This window comes from Anabas testudineus, chromosome 16 (genome assembly GCF_900324465.2).
Source record: "Anabas testudineus chromosome 16, fAnaTes1.2, whole genome shotgun sequence".
NCBI classification, from domain to species: Eukaryota; Metazoa; Chordata; class Actinopteri; order Anabantiformes; family Anabantidae; genus Anabas; species Anabas testudineus.
The window spans coordinates 7,312,443-7,331,366 of NC_046625.1; the positions used below are offsets into that span (position 1 = coordinate 7,312,443).

At 39.2% G+C, this 18,924-nt stretch overlaps 2 protein-coding genes across 2 annotated transcripts; both read right to left on the reverse strand.

Moving 5' to 3' along the window:
* Positions 1-11: 11 nt before the first annotated feature.
* On the reverse strand, positions 12-9,431 carry csf3r (colony stimulating factor 3 receptor (granulocyte)). Its single transcript, XM_026372386.1, has 17 exons — positions 9,289-9,431; positions 6,779-6,888; positions 6,055-6,123; positions 5,606-5,902; positions 5,098-5,230; positions 4,813-4,979; positions 4,273-4,442; positions 3,950-4,100; positions 3,581-3,663; positions 3,240-3,447; positions 2,941-3,129; positions 2,625-2,726; positions 2,183-2,329; positions 1,967-2,107; positions 1,765-1,861; positions 1,590-1,668; positions 12-884 (listed from the first exon to the last, which is right to left on the reverse strand). Exons 3-17 carry the CDS (start codon positions 6,110-6,112, stop codon positions 402-404), a joined length of 2,505 nt encoding a protein of 834 aa, XP_026228171.1. The 5' UTR covers positions 6,113-6,123; positions 6,779-6,888; positions 9,289-9,431; the 3' UTR covers positions 12-401.
* Positions 9,432-15,235: 5,804 nt separating this feature from the next.
* On the reverse strand, positions 15,236-18,052 carry LOC113169206. The gene is made up of 5 exons (XM_026370419.1): positions 17,926-18,052; positions 17,775-17,833; positions 16,909-17,640; positions 16,523-16,562; positions 15,236-16,242 (listed from the first exon to the last, which is right to left on the reverse strand). Exons 1-5 carry the CDS (start codon positions 17,952-17,954, stop codon positions 16,215-16,217), a joined length of 888 nt encoding a protein of 295 aa, XP_026226204.1. The 5' UTR covers positions 17,955-18,052; the 3' UTR covers positions 15,236-16,214.
* Positions 18,053-18,924: the final 872 nt, after the last annotated feature.

Genomic DNA, 18,924 nt, shown 5'->3' on the forward strand with positions numbered 1-18,924 from the left:
ACACTGACACACATTTTTTTTCTTTATTGGATTTGAAATGGATTTATTAAATCTTTTACATTTTAAACTGTGTCACCTTTGCATTGAAAAATTAGAACATTTACATACTTAATTTACTACTGCAACAATCATCTCAACAACATATTTTGCTGTTCAGTAAAAAGCCTTTCTGCAGAGGTAATGTGTGTGTTTACAAAGTGTGCTATAGACAAAGCACAAGACATCATAATCATATATCAAAGTGATTTCAGCATCTAATTTAATCTAGCATTTATTTACAACTGGGCTCCATGCTGAACCAACCAACTTCTCAATGTCAGCTCTTGACACAAACTCAGATCTAGACACAGGCCTACACAATATCTTGCAAAGCTGTTATTTCTATAATTAGCTAATTATTTTTAGTCATTTTGAGTATCATTCATTGCTAATGCTTGTAGAAAAGGAAAGTCATCCCAGACAATGACGGAGTCTGTGCCTTCTTCAGGTACACAGTCATGGCTTGGCCCAAAAAAACACTGCTCCTCTAGCAGCTCGTGATTTGCCATATTCTGGTAGCACTTTGGACTGAAGGATTCTTCCATCTCCAAGAGGGGCTGAGTGGACTCAGAGCGCAGGTAGACTTGGTTCTCTTTGGGTGGAGGACTGCGGTATGGACCAGAGAAGATCACAGTAGCATAGGGAACAGAGTCGCTGTTTGAACCAGAGTATCCAGGGATGAATGGTGAACCACAGATTGACTCTCCCAGGTCACTTGTCTCCTCTGCACTGTTTAACCAAAGATCATCCTCCTCCTTGCTTAGTTTAGTAGGCATGTCCAGGAAGCTGAGATGGGACAGATATATTGGATCAGGCTCATCGTTGTCCCAGGAAGGATGGGTATCCTGGAAGAGGAAATATTGAATTAATAAATGTCAATGTAAAGGGGCCTGTACGGCTTCATGTATTTTATATCTAATGGCATTTATATGAATATACAGTACATCAGTTAAAGCAGGATTTATTGCTTTTTTGGACACTTAGGTTAACAACCTGTAAACATCAAACTGACAAATTATAATTACTAACATTTCCAGACACTAGGTTAAGTAATACTTGTTGCTAACTTGTGTCTCTCTATATCTCAGCTCTGTGATAGACAGGCGACCTGTCCAGGTTATACCCTGCCTCTTTCCCAAAGACAGCTGGGATAGCCTCCAGCAAGCCCGCCACTCTTAACAGGAAAATCAATTAGGATAATGGATGGATGGATAGTTGCTAACTTTGCATGCTGGGCATGGTGTGGACAGTGGACATATCAGTATTTTATAACAGCTCACTGCTGCATATGAAAATAAAGCCAATGACAGCAATAAAGTGAAACGTAACAGTAAAGTAGTGGGCCGCAAAACCAAAACAGTAAGTTGAAAGATGCTAAAATGCAGCACAGAATTGAACTAGAGTCATGTGGTAATTATCTGAGGGATTATTTCTATCACACAGTCATTTTATTAATTTTTATAAAATTATTGATTATTGCAACTTTAACAGCAAGTAAAACAGCATATTGGATGAAAGCAATTTATCTTGCACAGATTAAGTTTGTGAACCTCTGTTGAGTCTGACGTCCATCTCTTGATGCTGCTGTTAGCTGGATCTGGAACAACAGGCCAAAATCTCCCCTTTATCCTGGAAATAGAAGAACAGAAAGAATATGTGTAGAATAAATTATATCAAAGCTAAGTTCAGCTTCAGTCATAACACAAAAAACGTCAAAGATCTCACCTTTTGTGGTTGGAGAAACAAGTCATGACTATGAATATAGCAAACAATGACAGTCCAACACCAGACGCTAGTACAATCATCACAATGGTAACTGCATCTGAGAAGATAGAAGTGCATATTCTGAATGAAATATCTCATGCGGACATACACACTAAGTCAATTACAATGTTAGGTTAAGCTACTATAATATAATCATACTAACCAAAGGGTTCAATTTCAAAATGAATTGCTGACCCATTCAGGCTCCCACCAAATGTGCTAACCATGATAAAAGCTTCATATAGGAACACGGTGTTGAGGTCTCTGAGAATCACCCTCCTCTCTTCCAGGTCCGCATTCACAACTGAAAGAAAAGCAGACATTAAATAGCCTCAAATATGTAGAAAATAGAAAAGCCAAATGAAGGTCTTTCACCTACCCTTGATGGGTCCTTTCTCATTCCAGTAGAAGACTTTGTAGCTTTTGATAATTCCATTTCTTTGTTCTAAAGGTATTTTTTCCCATGTAAGCTCAATATGTGACTGCCAGGTCTTCTTGATTCTAAGTTTTGGAACCATTGATGGAGCTTTAAAAAAATAATTACATTGATCATGAGTGATTATTGCAGTTACAGTGACCTTAGGATCTTAAACACTGACACTGGCTTAAAAGCTCAGGATCAACAAAAATGCTTATTCACTTATATCCACAAGAGGGCATTATTTCATCACATATCAGCTGCTTCTGTTAGATTTCACAATATGTTTTTTTTTTTACTCGTGTGGCAAACTTTTTTCTCACTTCTTCAAAGGTGAGGCAGGCCGAATCTCACACCTCTGCCTGCTCTTTGTGTGATCCACCTGGAGTCTTTGGTGACTTACCCTTTTGTCTCGAGTAGGCATTAACAGTCTGAGGAAGGCCTATCCCATCCTTAAACCTAGGATACACAGAGATCCCATAGGGCTTGTAGGGCTCAATGCTGCCTATTGATGAGAGTGAAGAGGTTAGAGTGGATCAGTGCCCAAGAGCTCCCAACAGTATGTACAGGCAGGTCATGCACAGGAAAAAGAAGATCATGCATAAGAGTGATTGTTTGAATTCTTGTGGTAAAGGATGAGAACCAGATTAGGAGAACCAACTACAATTTGAGTAAAATAGGAAGCATAAAGATTTTAAAACCTGCAATATCAAACATACCTGTTATAACAAGGCTGGACTGGTTTCTGTCTGCAATTTCAAACTGGATGTGAGACAGATCTGTTTGTAACAGAGGTCTCCATTCAATCACATAACCACTAAGACTAGAAGTATCCAGAGCTTTCCACTGGACCAGGAGAGACTGGTCACCACCAGGAGTGACTGTCATGTTTGATATCACCGTATGACCTGCAGAGACAAAAACATGTCAGACGTAATTCAAGGAAAAAAAATTAACTGTGTCATACCTAAGGTACATTCTATACCAGGTTAAGCACGGGTAAGCATGGTAGTTTTACCTTGAGGTTGGTAAATCTTAACTTCAGTGGGGGGCGATTTTCCCGCTGTATTTACAGCGCTCAGATATACTTTCTTTGCTTTCTTGGGAAGCTGGAAAGTACAGTAATTCCCTGTTGTAGAGCACACCTTTCCTTTTTCACTTGGCTGTTTTTGCACTGAGACGATATATGACACATTCTGACCATTGGCACGAAATTGTTTTGATGGCTAAAACAGAAAAAAAATAAATAAAATATAAATTGAGAAGATATTTTAATGGCAGGCCTCACACACTCAGCAAGAGCTATAACAGAAAATATAGTTTGTGACAGGTGTCAGGCAACGGGTGTGATGCATGTACCTTCCAAAACAACTGTACGTTGAGTTGTTTGTGCATGTGATCCCCTGATACCTTCATCCAAAAATCTAGGCGTCCAGTGGGAGCTGAAAAGAAAGAGATGGCTGTCAGCTTCACAGCTTGTCAAAAGCCTGTGTTTCTCGTCTCGTACTTGAAAAACTTCTCTATACAAGACAGGTCTATGGATTCACTGCCAGAGTGTGCGGCAAAACTCAATACATCAATTCAGCTTGTGCTTTAGAGCAAAGCAGTGGGAGATGTAGTACATGGCATTAGCATATATTGAAAAGACCAAGAAACGGAAGAAAAGGCAATAGATTGGAAAATGTTAGAATGACTGATTGTGGCACTCTAAATTGATCTCAGTCTTACCACTCTCCAAGGTGACTCCAGACTGGCTGCTGCTCCATTCACTCCAGGGGCTCTGCTTGTATCTGACTCTAATCTGGGTAAAATACTGAGTCCCATAGAGGAGACGACACAGGTCCACAGACTTGTTTGGTTTAACCCGGCTCACCAGGACCTATCATGTGGCAGAGGACACAAACCCACCAGATATGACTCCAGGCAAACAGCTTATGAACTTGAGGGAGGTTATACTACCATATGGTGGTGGTATGCTGTGCAGCTACTGTATCTAGAGGTAACTAACAAAGCTTTCAGATTATATCAGCACAGGACTGATTTGTACTCACTGGTTGTTCACTCCATTGATTACTGTCAGCAGGCTTAAGTCGAACTTCCAGGTTGAGACGGTGGCCACTCATCCAGGCCTGCTGCTGCGATAAGCTCCAACTCAACTTTAGGCAGCCGTTCCTTTTTGCCACAGCTTCAACCCTTTGAATGTTTGGTGGGTCAAACTTAGCTGAAATAAAACAAGACAGATGTACACCTATTCAACTTGTATTTTTCACAGTTCTTCGGTTTTGTTCTCTCTATGCAGAAAAACTTGTCTCCCTCATGTTTTAGCATTACACATGCTTATCACAGATCAGTATTTTTGCAGGAAATAATTACACATGCACTTTTTAAATCTTATTATATTTGTGTTTTCATACAAAATGCTGTGTAATACCATTTAGTCCTGTGGCTTGAATATTAAAGAAAAGGAAGGTTTAAAATAGTGTAATATTGGTAAGAAATAGCAGACAATGACATTTTAATGGAGGCCAATGGGCACAGTAGAAATAATTTGTGCAAACATTCAATAAATGCATATTCTCTCTACTGTTCACCTGCACTAACTGGTTCCAAAATGATGGGTGAGGAGGTCAGCTCTCCAAGTTCATTCACCGCCTTCATGTATATTTTCATTTCTGAAAACAGGACAAAGTCGGAACGAGGGATAGTAAAGCTGTGGGCTCCTGTTGGCAGCTTGTAAGTATGGTTCTCGTTAGAATCCCTGAAATGAGGAAATCATAATGTGGGAAGCACAGTTATGCAACTTCAGAAATATTTATTGTAAATGACATTTAAAACATTCCCGACACTGCGTTCTGATAGATATTTCTGATTTTTACCTTATCTCAGTGTGGAGGGTATACGTTGTGAGCAAGTAGGTCTCCTGCTGCCCGGGGGCCCAACTGCAGGTCATGGTGTTAGGATTGGTGAGGTTTGTCTGACAGCTGAGATTTTGTGGTGCTTCTGGTTGATCTATATCATTTGGGCAGAGAATGATAAATGAGAGATTTAGAATTAGGTGTAGCTTTTTTTAGATGGGTTGATTAAGTCCTTTTGATAAAATCTTTGTTTTAGCTGTGGACTTCTAAAACATGGATTTATCTATATATCTTTAAGATGTGTCACATCTGTTGGTTTGTTTGATGAAGAAGTTACCTTTGTTGGTTAAAAAGTTAAGTTTGTTAATTAAAATATTCAGTATTTCTTTTCATTTATCATGTTGAGGCTGATCCTCTTTTCTTTCAAGTTTGTTTTTCAATAGATGAAATAGAGATAAATGCAAATTCATTTGATCACCAACTAACAAATGTGGCAAAACAAAAACAGCCAACTTAAGATTGTCCTCACATCCAGCTCTGATCTCCACTCCTCCTACTACTTGAATGGGAGAGGCCTGGACACAGCAGGTGAGGAATGCCCTGGAGTGATTGAAGTTTGGTATAACAACCTTGGAAATCATCCCACTCTCACTGGCCTCAGGGCTGCTGGGAATAAAGCCATCATCCAGGCGCCACTCTATATGAACAGCTTGTCCAATGACCAGAGGGCAGTCATCTCTGATGACACAGGTGGCTGTGACAGGTGACCCCAAAGGCACCACTGAGCTTGATGTCTGGACCTTGGCACATGGTTGCACATCTTCCTCTAACAATGAGAAAACCAATTGTGAATAGGAGGTTAAAACTATTTATGTAGTTTTGACAGAGTCTAAGAAGAAGTTACAATAACAATTGTCTTTGTTGGTGCAGGTTAGCTTTTCCATTTAGATTTACTATTTTATTCTGTGAAACTCTCACCATTCCTCACTCCATTCGCCACCAGTATGACGATCACTGACACCCATATGGATATCATGATGATAACACCTGTTAGGCGGCCAGAATGAAATGCATTAGTCCTGAATCACAAACTTTCAGGCCCTATCAAAATTATATTTGAATTGAGGTTCCTTTCGAGTGACATGCTGCACCGTGTGAGGAAGGAGTTGAGAGCGATAACGTCTCTTGGTTTGAAAGAGTAAGTGTGCTCTTGCTGCAAGTGTTTGGTACAGCAGGCTGAAGTGAGAAAGAGTGGGATCTCCATAATGTATGTATTACACTTTAATATAAAGACAGCTGGAGCATGGATTAAGAGCTTCTTTAAACAGTGTTCAAAATGAATCAGTTCACTGACATTAATGTGACATTAAAAGGCTCTCCATACTATTAGAAAATAATGGTTGAACTCTTGTGTGTTTCTCCTCTTATTCCGTTCTATTAGGGGGATACAACTCCTCTAGCAGCAGTATTGTAGTTACCAGTTGTTAGAAGTTACCCAGGCTTGCCGGCATGCGCTCCATAGCTGATTGGTCATGTATAATGAGCAGAAGATGGGAGCTTGAAAGCTGAGCAGATGGGAGCAATTCTCTGGCATATTATACTTCTGATATTAAGTCAACAATCTGCTTTTTAGATTCAACAATCAGTTGGAACCATCGTCTTACAGGCACAGGTGTTGTATGAATGCTTTCGAAATACTCACCATAACGCAAGCAGGAAAGTTTAAAATTGACTCAACTCCGGTTGTCAGCTCACGAAGCACCAGCAGCAAGACGCAGACATGACTTCACAGCATGACTGTCTGTCTCTTTGCTGTATGGGAGGAAGGACAAAGTTGTTACTAATTGTATGGAAACAACACACATGTCACAAAGTATTACACAAAATAAGATTTGAGAAAAAATGAGAACATTTTATTTCATAGATTTTTTTAGGTATAAAGCACTCGATGCTTTTAAAGAGCAGCGTCCCACCCCTAAAAATCTTGGTTTTGCTGACCTCCTTCTAACTTTGCTGCAGTGATGTACAGGTGTACTCGGTGGCCGTGTGACATCACTACAGGTGCAACAGAGCACACCTCTGGTCAAAGGTGAGGCAAGTGGGAAAGATGGCAGCAAAACACAGACAGACCTACGCTGAGCGTAGGAAGAGACAAACTTGTCAGGCCGTGCAGCAGTGAGGCTTGTGAACAACTGTGGAGGAATCTATCTCAGACAAATGAGCAAAACCAGCTTCTGGATTCACAGACTGTATGCAAAGTAAACACAATTCATTGTTGGTTATGTGGTATGTTTGAAAGAAAGAAACGTAACAAAAATAATTAAAACAAAATAATGAGGTTTGAGTTTTGGGGAAAATCTTGTATTCTATTCTATACTCTCTTATTCACCACAGTGAATGTGATTGGCAAATGCCACAAAGAACTCAACAAAGAGAAAAGCTCCTGTGTTATCTGACAAGGCAGACGACCCATAGTGATTTCTTTCATCAGAGGTAAACTTCACACGGACATGTTGACACACACACACACACACACACGCGAGGCCAGTAACAGATACCACAGCATTTAGAAACTTCCTTTTTTGGTTTTCATGTCTGATTTTTGTTAGAAACTGAAGACGTCCTCTGTTTACTTCTTAGGATAAACATAAAACATATTCTTCAGAAGCAAAATAAATAAATCAGAACTATTAGTTATTAGATTTTTATTAATCTTGTTTTCTTGTCTAGAACAAACACTCTACCCCAGGGTACACATGTCATGTCTGGACTGTTAAATTGCAAACAACCCCATAAGACAAGCAGGGATTATTTTAATAATTTGTAGCTATCACTCAAAGTCAAATTCAGATGGCTGCCCTCAGTCGACACGAACCCACTATTTGGTGAAGTCTGCACTCAGCAATGTGAAAGAAATGGAATTTCTCCCTGTTTCTTATCAGCTGTGTGCATAAAGGCCTCCATTTTACCCTGCTTTCCTTTTTTTTAAGTTTCTGCTTACTGGTAATAGGTAATTGCCTGTGGCTCTGACAAAAGCCAATCTAGAGAAAGAGAGCGAGTAAGATGGGGAACGAAGGAATGAAGAGAGATGCCACTAAATTTTGAGTGAATTTTGTCAACAAACACAATCTGCCATGCCTAAAATAAAGACTGTATGAATTAAAAGTGGCTATTTTCAGTGTACCCGCCAGTCATGTTCGGAATAGATTGTTATTGCAAATATGTTATCTGGATTGTTATTTGGGTAACAGTGAGTCATGTCACTATGTGTAAAGAAACATTTTGCTATCCAACATGTTTCCTTTCTTGTTGGGGTTACAAAACACCCACGTTCAGGATTTGGCAATATCCTGGACACTGTGCAATGACATACATGCCACTATTTCCCCTTTTAGCTTGTATTTCTCGCACTAAGAACTCTAAGAAGTTGCTTTAAATAGAGTTTTCTTAAACTTTTTTAACTTTGAGTATCTAGGCACATTTTGATCATAGAACATTTTCCTGAATTCTGACCTTTTAGGACAGCAGCTATATATATAATATGCATTGAAAAAGGAGGAAAGCAGTCTGTTTCACATCCTCTTTTGTAATAGATGACCCGAACATAAACATGTTTTTATACCTTTACATGCAAACGTTATTTCCATAGTGTCACAATTTTGAGGAATAATAGTAATGATGGCAAAACTGATGAAAAAACTACTTAAAATAACTGTTTCATAAAAATAGTGCAGACTTTAAGTTTTTATTTTAAAGGACTAATCAAAAACGTTTTTGTACAAAGCTCTAATAAGTTTTAATTTGACACATCATGAACATTAACCTTCAAGCATGTTTATTTAAAGGGATTATGTTTATCTTAGAAATCCTCATTAAATGCAAAATATGTGAAGATTGTTTATAGTGGTGGTATGTCAGTCATGTTTGTTAAATCAAACACTGGCATTTTTAGACAGGAAACTATAAAAGATGATTCAAGGCAGACACAAAATAGAAAAATGAAATAAAAAAGTCTGATTAAGAGTTTTCAGTTAAATTAAGTTGATCAGTCCTTAAGTTGGATCAGGATGCATCTCTTCAGCCTGAACCTGTGTCATCCAGAAACTTTGTAAAGTTTCCCTTTTCAATCTGGCACAAGTATCAAAATGAAAGCAGCAGCAAATCACTTGATGTGAAGATAAAGGAGAGCCATCAGAGAGGCTTGCCACTCACCACACCGCAGCTGCAGCAGACCCAGAAAGACGAGTGGCTCTCATCAACCCCTGATAGCACCAGATGAAACGGTGTGTCTCGAAGCACCTCGAATTGGAGGACATATGTGTGTGTTAGCCAAGCAGCAACATCCTTGTTCTGAATTTGTGAAACTTGTTTCCAGGAAGAAACACATGACTGACGGGGCCCAGTTGTGGGAAGGAAAAAGTGGGGCGTTCAAATTCATGGTTTTCTCAAAAGACAAGAATTGAACAGTGCGACTAAAATAATCAAATATGAAATTAAATTTCATAATTCTTTACACGTTATATATAATGCTGTTTATTGCCTTTGTGATGGCAGTTGGAGTAATAAGAGCCGTCATTACACCTCAATTCGAATCAATTAATCATCGGTCTCCGAACCGGGGATGTGTCTGCCCTTTGCTTATCTGAGAGTATGGAAGGATTTTCAACTTTATTAGATGGTCTTTTCGCACAAGGTGTTAATATGGCTGCTATTAAATGCCCTATAATGTAACTCAGGGGAACTGTCTTGAGGAATGCAATAAGCCCGGTTCAGTCTGACCCCCCTGTGTTGAGTGTGACCTTTGAAGTAGCAGATCTGCTGCAAAACACAGTCATCTCCCTCTCTACGCCTATCTAGGCCTTTGTCAGCATGGTAATAGAACAAGCTCTTAAATGGGATTGTAAACTGTGCCTTGACCCCCCAAGGGCACTTGAAACTACTTGCCATATCACGTTTATTAGATATTAAATTGTAAAATGATTCTCTGACTGGGGCCTCATTTTAAAATGATGCAAGAGTGAGAGCCGGTGAGCTCATCCACTCAACTTTTAATCTAACAGCTGTATTCCTGCTCGGTCACTCTGCCGCCCTCAAAAACATAATGGACACTAACTTAAGGAAGAAGTAAATGCACACAGTAGTGGGTTTTTATGAAGGAATATTTTACCCAAAATTCTAAAATAAATGTTACATATGGAATAAGCCATTTTCAATTTTCCAATTTCTGTTTTCCTTTTTTTACACTGTACAGTATATAAATTAGGAGACTTATACCGGGGCAGCCTGCTGATTTGTCCTACAAAAACCTGGGGAGAGGGCTAACCTCAGCAGGGGACAAGCTACACCGTGGCTTCCTTGGACTTAATGAACCGTCTAGTTACCAAAATACAGTTCATTCTGCCCATAAAATCACACTATTGACTACAGGAAATGTTAGTAATTCATTATATGTTACACATCATCACAATATTCAGACTATCAGAGATTTCCTGTCATCTCTTGACTTGACTGAAGGCAAAACAACATCTGCTTTGGAGCTACTGTAGCTGGCATTGACAGACTGTACAGAGGTATTAATAATCTGTGAAGTAACTAGAAAGTAAAGCTGTCAAATAGATGCAGCATAGTTAAAAGTACAATATTTCCCTCTGAATTGTAGTGGAAGTAAAAGTAAGTCGGAAATAGTCAAGTACATCAAAATTGTGCTTAAGTACAGTACTATAGCACTAAGGAGTAAGCTAGAAATTTGTTTTAAATTAAAATTTGTTTATTTAACTGCAAGCAAACAGAAAATTGAACTGATTACAGCTCAATCAAAGGCTGATCCTGTTCAGGTCACGCCTCATAATTTACATATAGTGCAGAGTGCGGATAAAGATGAAAATGTTGTTTTCCAAATTGAAAATGTTCATTTTTTATTTTAATTTTCTTTTGTTTTTTGGGTAAAATATTCCACCATAATTTGTGACTATGAACTTTTAAGAGAAAAGAAAAGTGGGCACTAATTAAAAATATATTAACTGGTTATCATGCGTTGATGTATTTTGCATGATCTCGTTTCCTAATCAGCAGTAATGAACGAAGCGTTCTCCATCCACTGGATGTTACATTCCATGTTTCACTGAGCAGTAAAATTAGCTGAGGGCCCCAAAGCTAAGTTGAACTGATGAAGCTTTGCTCGGTTTGATTACGGTCCTTGTAATGTACAAAATAAAATGTCTCCTCTTTAGATTCTTCTTCGCATTGGAGATGTGACTAACTCCCAATTAGTCACTGCTGGAAATATCCTCTCATATCTATCCACTCATGTAGAGAGAATCAGAGCCGTTAACTGCAATCACAACTGCCGTAATCATGGCTTCTGCTAATCATGGATGAATACATTCAAATCTAAAACTATTTTTATTTATATATATGAATATTTTTCATACATATTGAAAATAGCTTTTAAATTGCACCCTTTTGTTGAAGGTACCCACAGTTTAATGAAAGACGTGAATGAAATGAGTGTACAACAGTATATAGTAATAATTACTATTGAAAGTGTGGAGAATGTTGTATGGTAGTGTATGTAAATGAAAAGGGTATTAAATATAAGTTATGTTATGTTTCTTTATGCATCATAGATGCTAACATGCTGAACTTTCTTAAGCCTGTTAGCATCAACTGGAACAGCTGCACAGACTTTGAATGCAACCCACCCAATGACTAGGTATTTGACCCTCCAATTGAGAGATGCCACCATCCCTAGAGCCACACTTCTAGTGTGACAAAAAAAACACCCCTTCTTCTGAAACTGAAATGTAACCTGCAGTGTATGTGCTGTGTAGTTGCTGCCCACATTATTAAAAGTCTCAGATGGGTGCTGTTGTTTTCATTCCTATCATCTCTGTTATTATCATGAACATGTGTATGGATGGAGTTTGCGTACAGTATGTACAGAGCAAAGTGTATTAACATATGAGAGGAATGTAGTTGGTTTTGCTGTGTATCTCTATTGTAATGTGCCTGTATTAGTTCAAAAGTTTCTTCAGGTATAATCACAATCATCTATCATGTTCAACACTAAATAATGTGTCTACATACCCTTCAGTTGTTGTACATCGAGGCATGTTACCTCTTGCACCTCACTGCTGTTTCTACTAAGATGGTTGGTCGAGTGAGCCTATGTGATAGAGAGATAGAGAGAAAGAGAGAGAGAGAGAGAGAGAGAGAGAGAAGGGGGTCAGACAAGCTCCGACTCACGCTCCTGCTCCTTACATGCACCCAATCCACTCCTATCTAGTACCTGTCACACGCTAGCTGCAAAATGGAATTGACTATTGATTTCCCCCTTACCACAGGTCAGTTGTGCTGGCAGACTATAGTGGGTTCACTGAAAGCCTCATGTGGGACAACAAGAGGAGAGGAAAGGAACACAAGGAGCAAACACACACACACACACACACACACAAAAAAAACATGCTCTTATTAATGACCATATTCTGTGGGCTTGTGTAAAGGAAGACAATTTAAGTTGCTTTAAAAGAGATGTGTGTTATAACCTGAGCGGCAAAACTCATGCAGTATAGCTAATGAAAAATGTAAATGAGTTCCTTTAAATGCTTAAATACTTGTAGTTACCAGTCATCAAGTGCCCTCAGAAGCTGATTTCCTCCTCTTAATATTCAATAAGACACTGACTCCAGGACACACTGAAAGTTCAGTTAACTGGTTCTGCTTCATGTCGGTTCACCTGTCAACCGGCAACAGTGAACACAACAGCTGTGAGCTTCACTATTCTGTATTCTCAATGCACCATGCACAGCTGATCACTCGCAGGTCTACCAGGCAGGTAAAATACAGCGGGGCTGTTTTTCTTCTTGTCTTTGTTGTTAACTTATTTTATTTTTATTAAAAGTGACAACTATTTTGTAACTTCACCTATTGTCTAGTTACAGTTGTCTTAACACTTATATTTGCATTTTATTGTTTGTCTTGTCAGAAACTGTGATTTGGCCATCTAAGTTGGTTACTCTCAATGGAATTTTCCCTGGTTACATAAACGATAAATATAAAATAAATAGGTTTAGCATCAGATCTTAGCTTAAGCATGACTCAGCTTTAAAATGCAGCTGTGTGCTGAAATTCTTATTTTCCTCTTTTCCTTTTAGCTGTCCCCTTTCAGGAGTCATGTTTCCCTCCAATCTACTGCATTATCTATGATCCAAATAATAATCAAACATGCTGTAGAATATTATCACTGTAGTGGGACTTTATCCAACAGTAAATCCACAGTGTATCATTGCTTGTTCCAGGGAAACTGACTATATGACTCCTTGCACGTACTGTGTGGTTATGCATTATTTCACAACTGGTTGTTTCTGTTGATCTGAGCTGTGTACCGTAAATGTGTCCTTCAGTTAAACATCAGATACAATGACCTCTGTGGGTGTTAAGCCACATTTTTAAAAGATAAAGCATCTGAATCAGACTAAACCATGGGATAGAGCTGTGAGGAATAAGGGTTCATATGATCTTAACCCAGGAAACACAAGTTTAAATCTGTCTTTAACCTTAAACCACAGCGTTAGTGTGACTTCCTCGTCCTGAATAATTCAAAGTATACAAGAGGAAGGCAGAATTAGAGAACGAAATATGCCTCACTAGTGCGTAACACAAACCTTTTCTTCTTTTTCATTACTAGTATTGTCTCTGACCAAAAGGCTGGTAATGTAACTCAAAACTACATAAGGAGCAGCTTCTCAAACCTTTTCTTTCCCTTTGGTGATTCTGTAGGCCCTGAAATTATGAGGCTACAAGGCAGTTTTTCCGCAACGTGAAAACATTAAAGTTAGAAGTTTAACAGTTATACAATAATTTAAGTTGGACCCAGCTTCACGTCATTAGGTGGGCTGTATTTCAAAGTAGAGGCAGCTTTGTCTCTGATGCAAAGAGACGTATTCTCACACCACAGATGACGAAACCTTCATCACCTTTCAAAAGACAAAACCATTTGTTTTTACCTCAATGTAGGAGTTAGTAATGGTTGTTTTAAGTTTGAAGCCAACAGCTTGTGCTGGCAACAGTGATACCAATAGCTTGAATGGTTACATTTGAAAAAGAGTCATTTAATTGAAAGACATTTAGAAAGAGCACCTTCGTCTTGTTGAGGCAGCTCATGCCCATAAAACTGGAGCTAGGGCTGATGGCTCATTAACAACATGGGTAACTGTTCTTTTAGGCTCTGTGGAGCCAAGAATTACAATTATTTACCTTTTCAGTTTAAAGTCACTACCACAATGTTAAAGAGAGTAGGTCAAACTGTGTAGGTTTGCCATCTTCAGTAACATTTGTATGTAAATTGTTGTAATGTATTATATGAATGATGACAAAGCAATGGTTTTATTAATATACATTTGTTTTGGTAATATATGCCCAGATTTTATTGTGTAATTTTATCTGTTTTTGTTGCATATTATTTAATGTCCTCCTTCTCATAATGTTATACTAAGTAAACAAATAAGCACCTGAATACAACACCACAAAAAGGTATGCAAAGCAGCCTCTTCACTCAGCAGTCTCATTTAAATATGCACGGGTTGTCTGTGTTTGCATTAATTACCTTGAGGTTGTCTACATTTAAAGTTTAAAGACTTTTTAAAATAGATTTTTAAGGAAACTCTCACAACAAGAGCAGTAGAAGCTTGATTTACTATGTTGACTGACAACTTTCTTTGCAGGCTGTGTAAACTTGTGCCGTGCTGGTCTGTGAACAATGATCCGGCTGACATAAATACCCAGCGGACCTGTGGGATTCTGTTGGGGATGCCAGGCCACAGGCAGTGCCACAAGACTGAAAACTTTATTCGATGATAAACTGGAACAATCGACAGCAAAATCGCCACAGGGCTGGGATTGTTGAACAAGTATGGTTTTCTGTGTTATTTATTATTTGCTGCCGCCGTTTGCTAAATGTGCCCAGTATTGCTGGTTACAAAGCTGCAGAGCTATTTTAGTGGTGTTCATTGTTTCTTCTCAGTTTCTCAAATAGCACAAAAAGTGGCCATTGTTCTAATCTGTAGAGGAAATGCATTGCCTCAATGTTTGCCCATTTTTCAGGCAAGGACAGACACATTTTGTAAGCAGACATGATAAAGAGCATAGACTTAGAGCCAGGTATATACATTTATTTTCCCAGTGTTGCAGGCAGTGAGGAACAGACTCTAAGAGCATGTTAATTTTTCACTGCTGTAGATAATTACAGAGTGTGTACAAAAGGAAATGTGTGAAATATAATTAAATACAACAGCAAGACATGATGGCACTTGTTTGGTTATTTATGAAACACTGCGATGGATGAGCTGATTTAACTGCATTGCCATACACCCTTGATGTTCATGGAATAAGTCATAAATGGCAATACAACACTGCAAACTATGGCCTCTAAAATGACTATAATAAGTCCTCATGCAATCAATTCCCAAAAGGTTTATATTTATGTAAATAAATCTTGGCTGGCAACGTGTGCTTGCCTTACTAAAGGTAGCCCAGGTTTAGCTTGGGTCGCTACAGCCCATATGTATACACAGCTAGCTTTCCTAACAGGGCTCACTTTCACCTTCTTTTTTCCAACAGTAAAAAGGGTCATTAAGTCATTGATTGAGGGTAAGGAGGCAAACAACTGCAGGGTGTCATAGTGTGTGTACGTGTTGCAATCAGTAACATTTAAATAGTTGCTCCGGTTCAGTTTGCGGGTTACGTGACACTGAACTTGAAATGATTTAGACATATCCTCTGTTTCTATGCTTTGAATTTAGTCTTACATCAAACTTGTGATCTCTGGGTGGGCTTCAAATTCAATGCTTGCTGTTGCTGAACAGTCCTTTTTTCTGCCCAACTTGACATCCTCTATGATGTATGACCACTCTTGACTACATTCCTTACCGTTCCCCATAGTTGATTGCTGTACTTTGTTCTGTCACTCATTTCCTTAATCATGTTCTGGACAAGTGCTCATACCCAACTCACTTTCTGGCTTCTGATTGATTGATTTACGGGTCAGTGCAGTGGGTAACCTTATCCGTTTCCCATTCCACACACTCAAATTCTCCTTCAGGAAGGAAACAAAACCCGATGACACTTCATAAAGATTTTCTTCAACTGGTCTCTCTGGTCTGCTCTAATCTGGGTAAGAAATTAGTGCAAAGACAAATATTTAAGATTTGCTGATGCAGTTACTCAAATTCAAAACATAAAACTGCAATTTAACAACTCATTTGTCTCTTAAAACTGCCACATTAATGAACTGCTTTACCACTGGAAGACCAAGGCTATTTGGAGAAATTTGCATAACCACTACAAGTACTTGCAAACACCACATTGTAAACAGATCGTGGGATTTGTCAAAGGCTGACCTTTTGTTAAGCAGCACCTGTATACAGCAATGAAGCAACAGGGTATCTACCTTTTTGCACCAACAGATGGCACTCTGGTAACATTCAGACCTTAGTGAGAGATGAAGTGGGGGGGGAATAAAAAACAAAGAAATACAGAAAATTATAATTATTTGCAAATTTTATGTTCAAGGAGCAATGCATGATCTGCCTTTTAGAGCTACAGTTGAGGAAACAACATTGTATTACAGAGTCTGTACACACATAGGATGGACATTGAGGCAGAAGCAGACTGAAAATCATTCTGTTTCCACCATCACAAAATGCTTGTCTGTTCGCTTTACTCCTCACAGGGACACAATTTGACAAGGCATCAAAGCTCTGTGCCAGATTCTTTAAGTTCATGGACTTATTCTAACTAGTACTGGTTTTAGAGCAAGTCTAGGAAAAAGGTCACCTTGAACTGACTGTTTGACGTTGTCGTTTCTGTGCAGGAGCCGAGCACGATGGGCAGGAAACCCAATGGGAGGCCTTTCCCATGGAACAAACACGGGGCCTCTTCTCTCCATTGCCCTCGTGTCGGGATGGTTAGTTAAATAAGTGGAACCAAGGACGGGGACTTCTCTTCCAAAGCCAGAGCCATTTCTAGTTAGACCCCTCTGGTAAGTGCCACGACCTCTGCTTTGCGGCAGAGGGAGTCCAGTCAGAGACATGGCATGTCTATTTGGGACAGACTTATCAAAAACAAGGTCATGCTCATTGTAGACAAATTGAAGCGGCTTGGTGTGACCTTGACGTTCCCAAATCATAAACTCAGACTGGCTGGGGGTTTCAGGCCTTGTTGGGGCAACATGCTTGACCTCCTCAAAATTGGACTCGCTGTTGCTAACTGGCTGTCCTCTGGGGAAGCTGAGCACTTGTTCGGTGGCGTGTTCACTTTGAACTGGATTGTAAGCGCCACGGCTCACTTGAAATGTGGATTCAGGATTCCAGGGGTGAGCTTGTTTAGGTGCACTGTCATCCGAGGATCTTGGATAAACGTTAGGATCAATCACAGCAGGTTCAGGGCCACTGTACAGGTAAGGCCTTAATGGCATTGGGCTGTGGTGCATCCCATAATGAGCTGGTTTATACAGATCAGGGGCGCCATGAACTCCAGGGTAATCCAAACCCAAGGCAGCAGCACGAGCTACAGTGAAAGCAGAAATATTTGCAAAAATCTATTTATTGTTTTTGCTGCGACTATTGCTGTAAAATGTCAGATACACCCACTAATTGGTAATTATAAGAAAGCAGTAACATCAATCAAAGCACACTACATACCTCTCGCTGTTTTAGCACAATACACACCTCCAGCTGACACAGAGTGAAGCATGACGGTGCTGCAAAAGACAACAAACAGTATAAGCCAAACAGCACAGCGCTGAGCAGCTGATTGTTTTTTAACCACAGGAAACATCCAGATTTTAAATACCTGAGAAAAACCACCAGCAGTACAGACATCCCTGCAGTTATGGCAGCATAAACTTCATGGCAATGCAATTACTGAGACACTCGTCACTCTTGACTTCTTTTGCAGCCACTCTGCCTGTCCAAACCCTCACCCTGGCTTGATTTACTAATTACAGACAGCTGGTTGTCATAGAGACCTGAACCTAAGCACTGAATCCAGTCAGCTACTGGCAAATTGCTTCATCACAGGCAATTAGTTAAAATGCTTGCTAGTAGCAGAATTGAGCAAAAAAAAAAGGACATTTTCATTTTTTATTATGTTTATGTTTATTAAGTGGTGAACCATTTAAAACATGGCAGCAAGGATTTGAGTCTTGCTAATATTTATGCTTCCGTGTACATTTTGATCACACTTTTAATTCGCAGCAAAAGTAAAGTTGGTATATGCTTGGTTGACACAATGTAAAATGTCTCCATGACCAGCCTTGGTGTAATTTGAATGTGATCTATTTTGCAACCCCAGCATAATTAATCATGCTTAATCACCTCAGGACTTTAAACTACATGAACAGGTAGCTAATTAAAACTTCCATTTCACTCCACCTGAAGCTGTGATATATATTTTTGCCATGATTACCGAAACCACCACAAATTTTAAAATGACACAACGATAAGCTTGACCTCTATTATTAAATGATTCAAAGAACACAGAAAACATTTGGAATCTTACACGTTTTATCCTTAATCAACACTAACTCCGACAAAAGCAGAATTAATCGTTTGACAGTATATGAGAGCGGGAGGAGAGCAGTGCTTGGATTCTTGCAGTTGGATTTGTGTGAGCCGACAATGAAGCAGGTGAGAGCAGTGGAAGCATTTAATAATTCACCCAAATTATTTCTGTCAGGACTGACAAGCTAAACGGGGGCTTGATTTAATTCTGTAATTGCACGTTCACCTTTACCCTAAACCCATACTTTGGTAATTAATAGGCCTGAGCTTTATTTGAAGTGTGGCACGG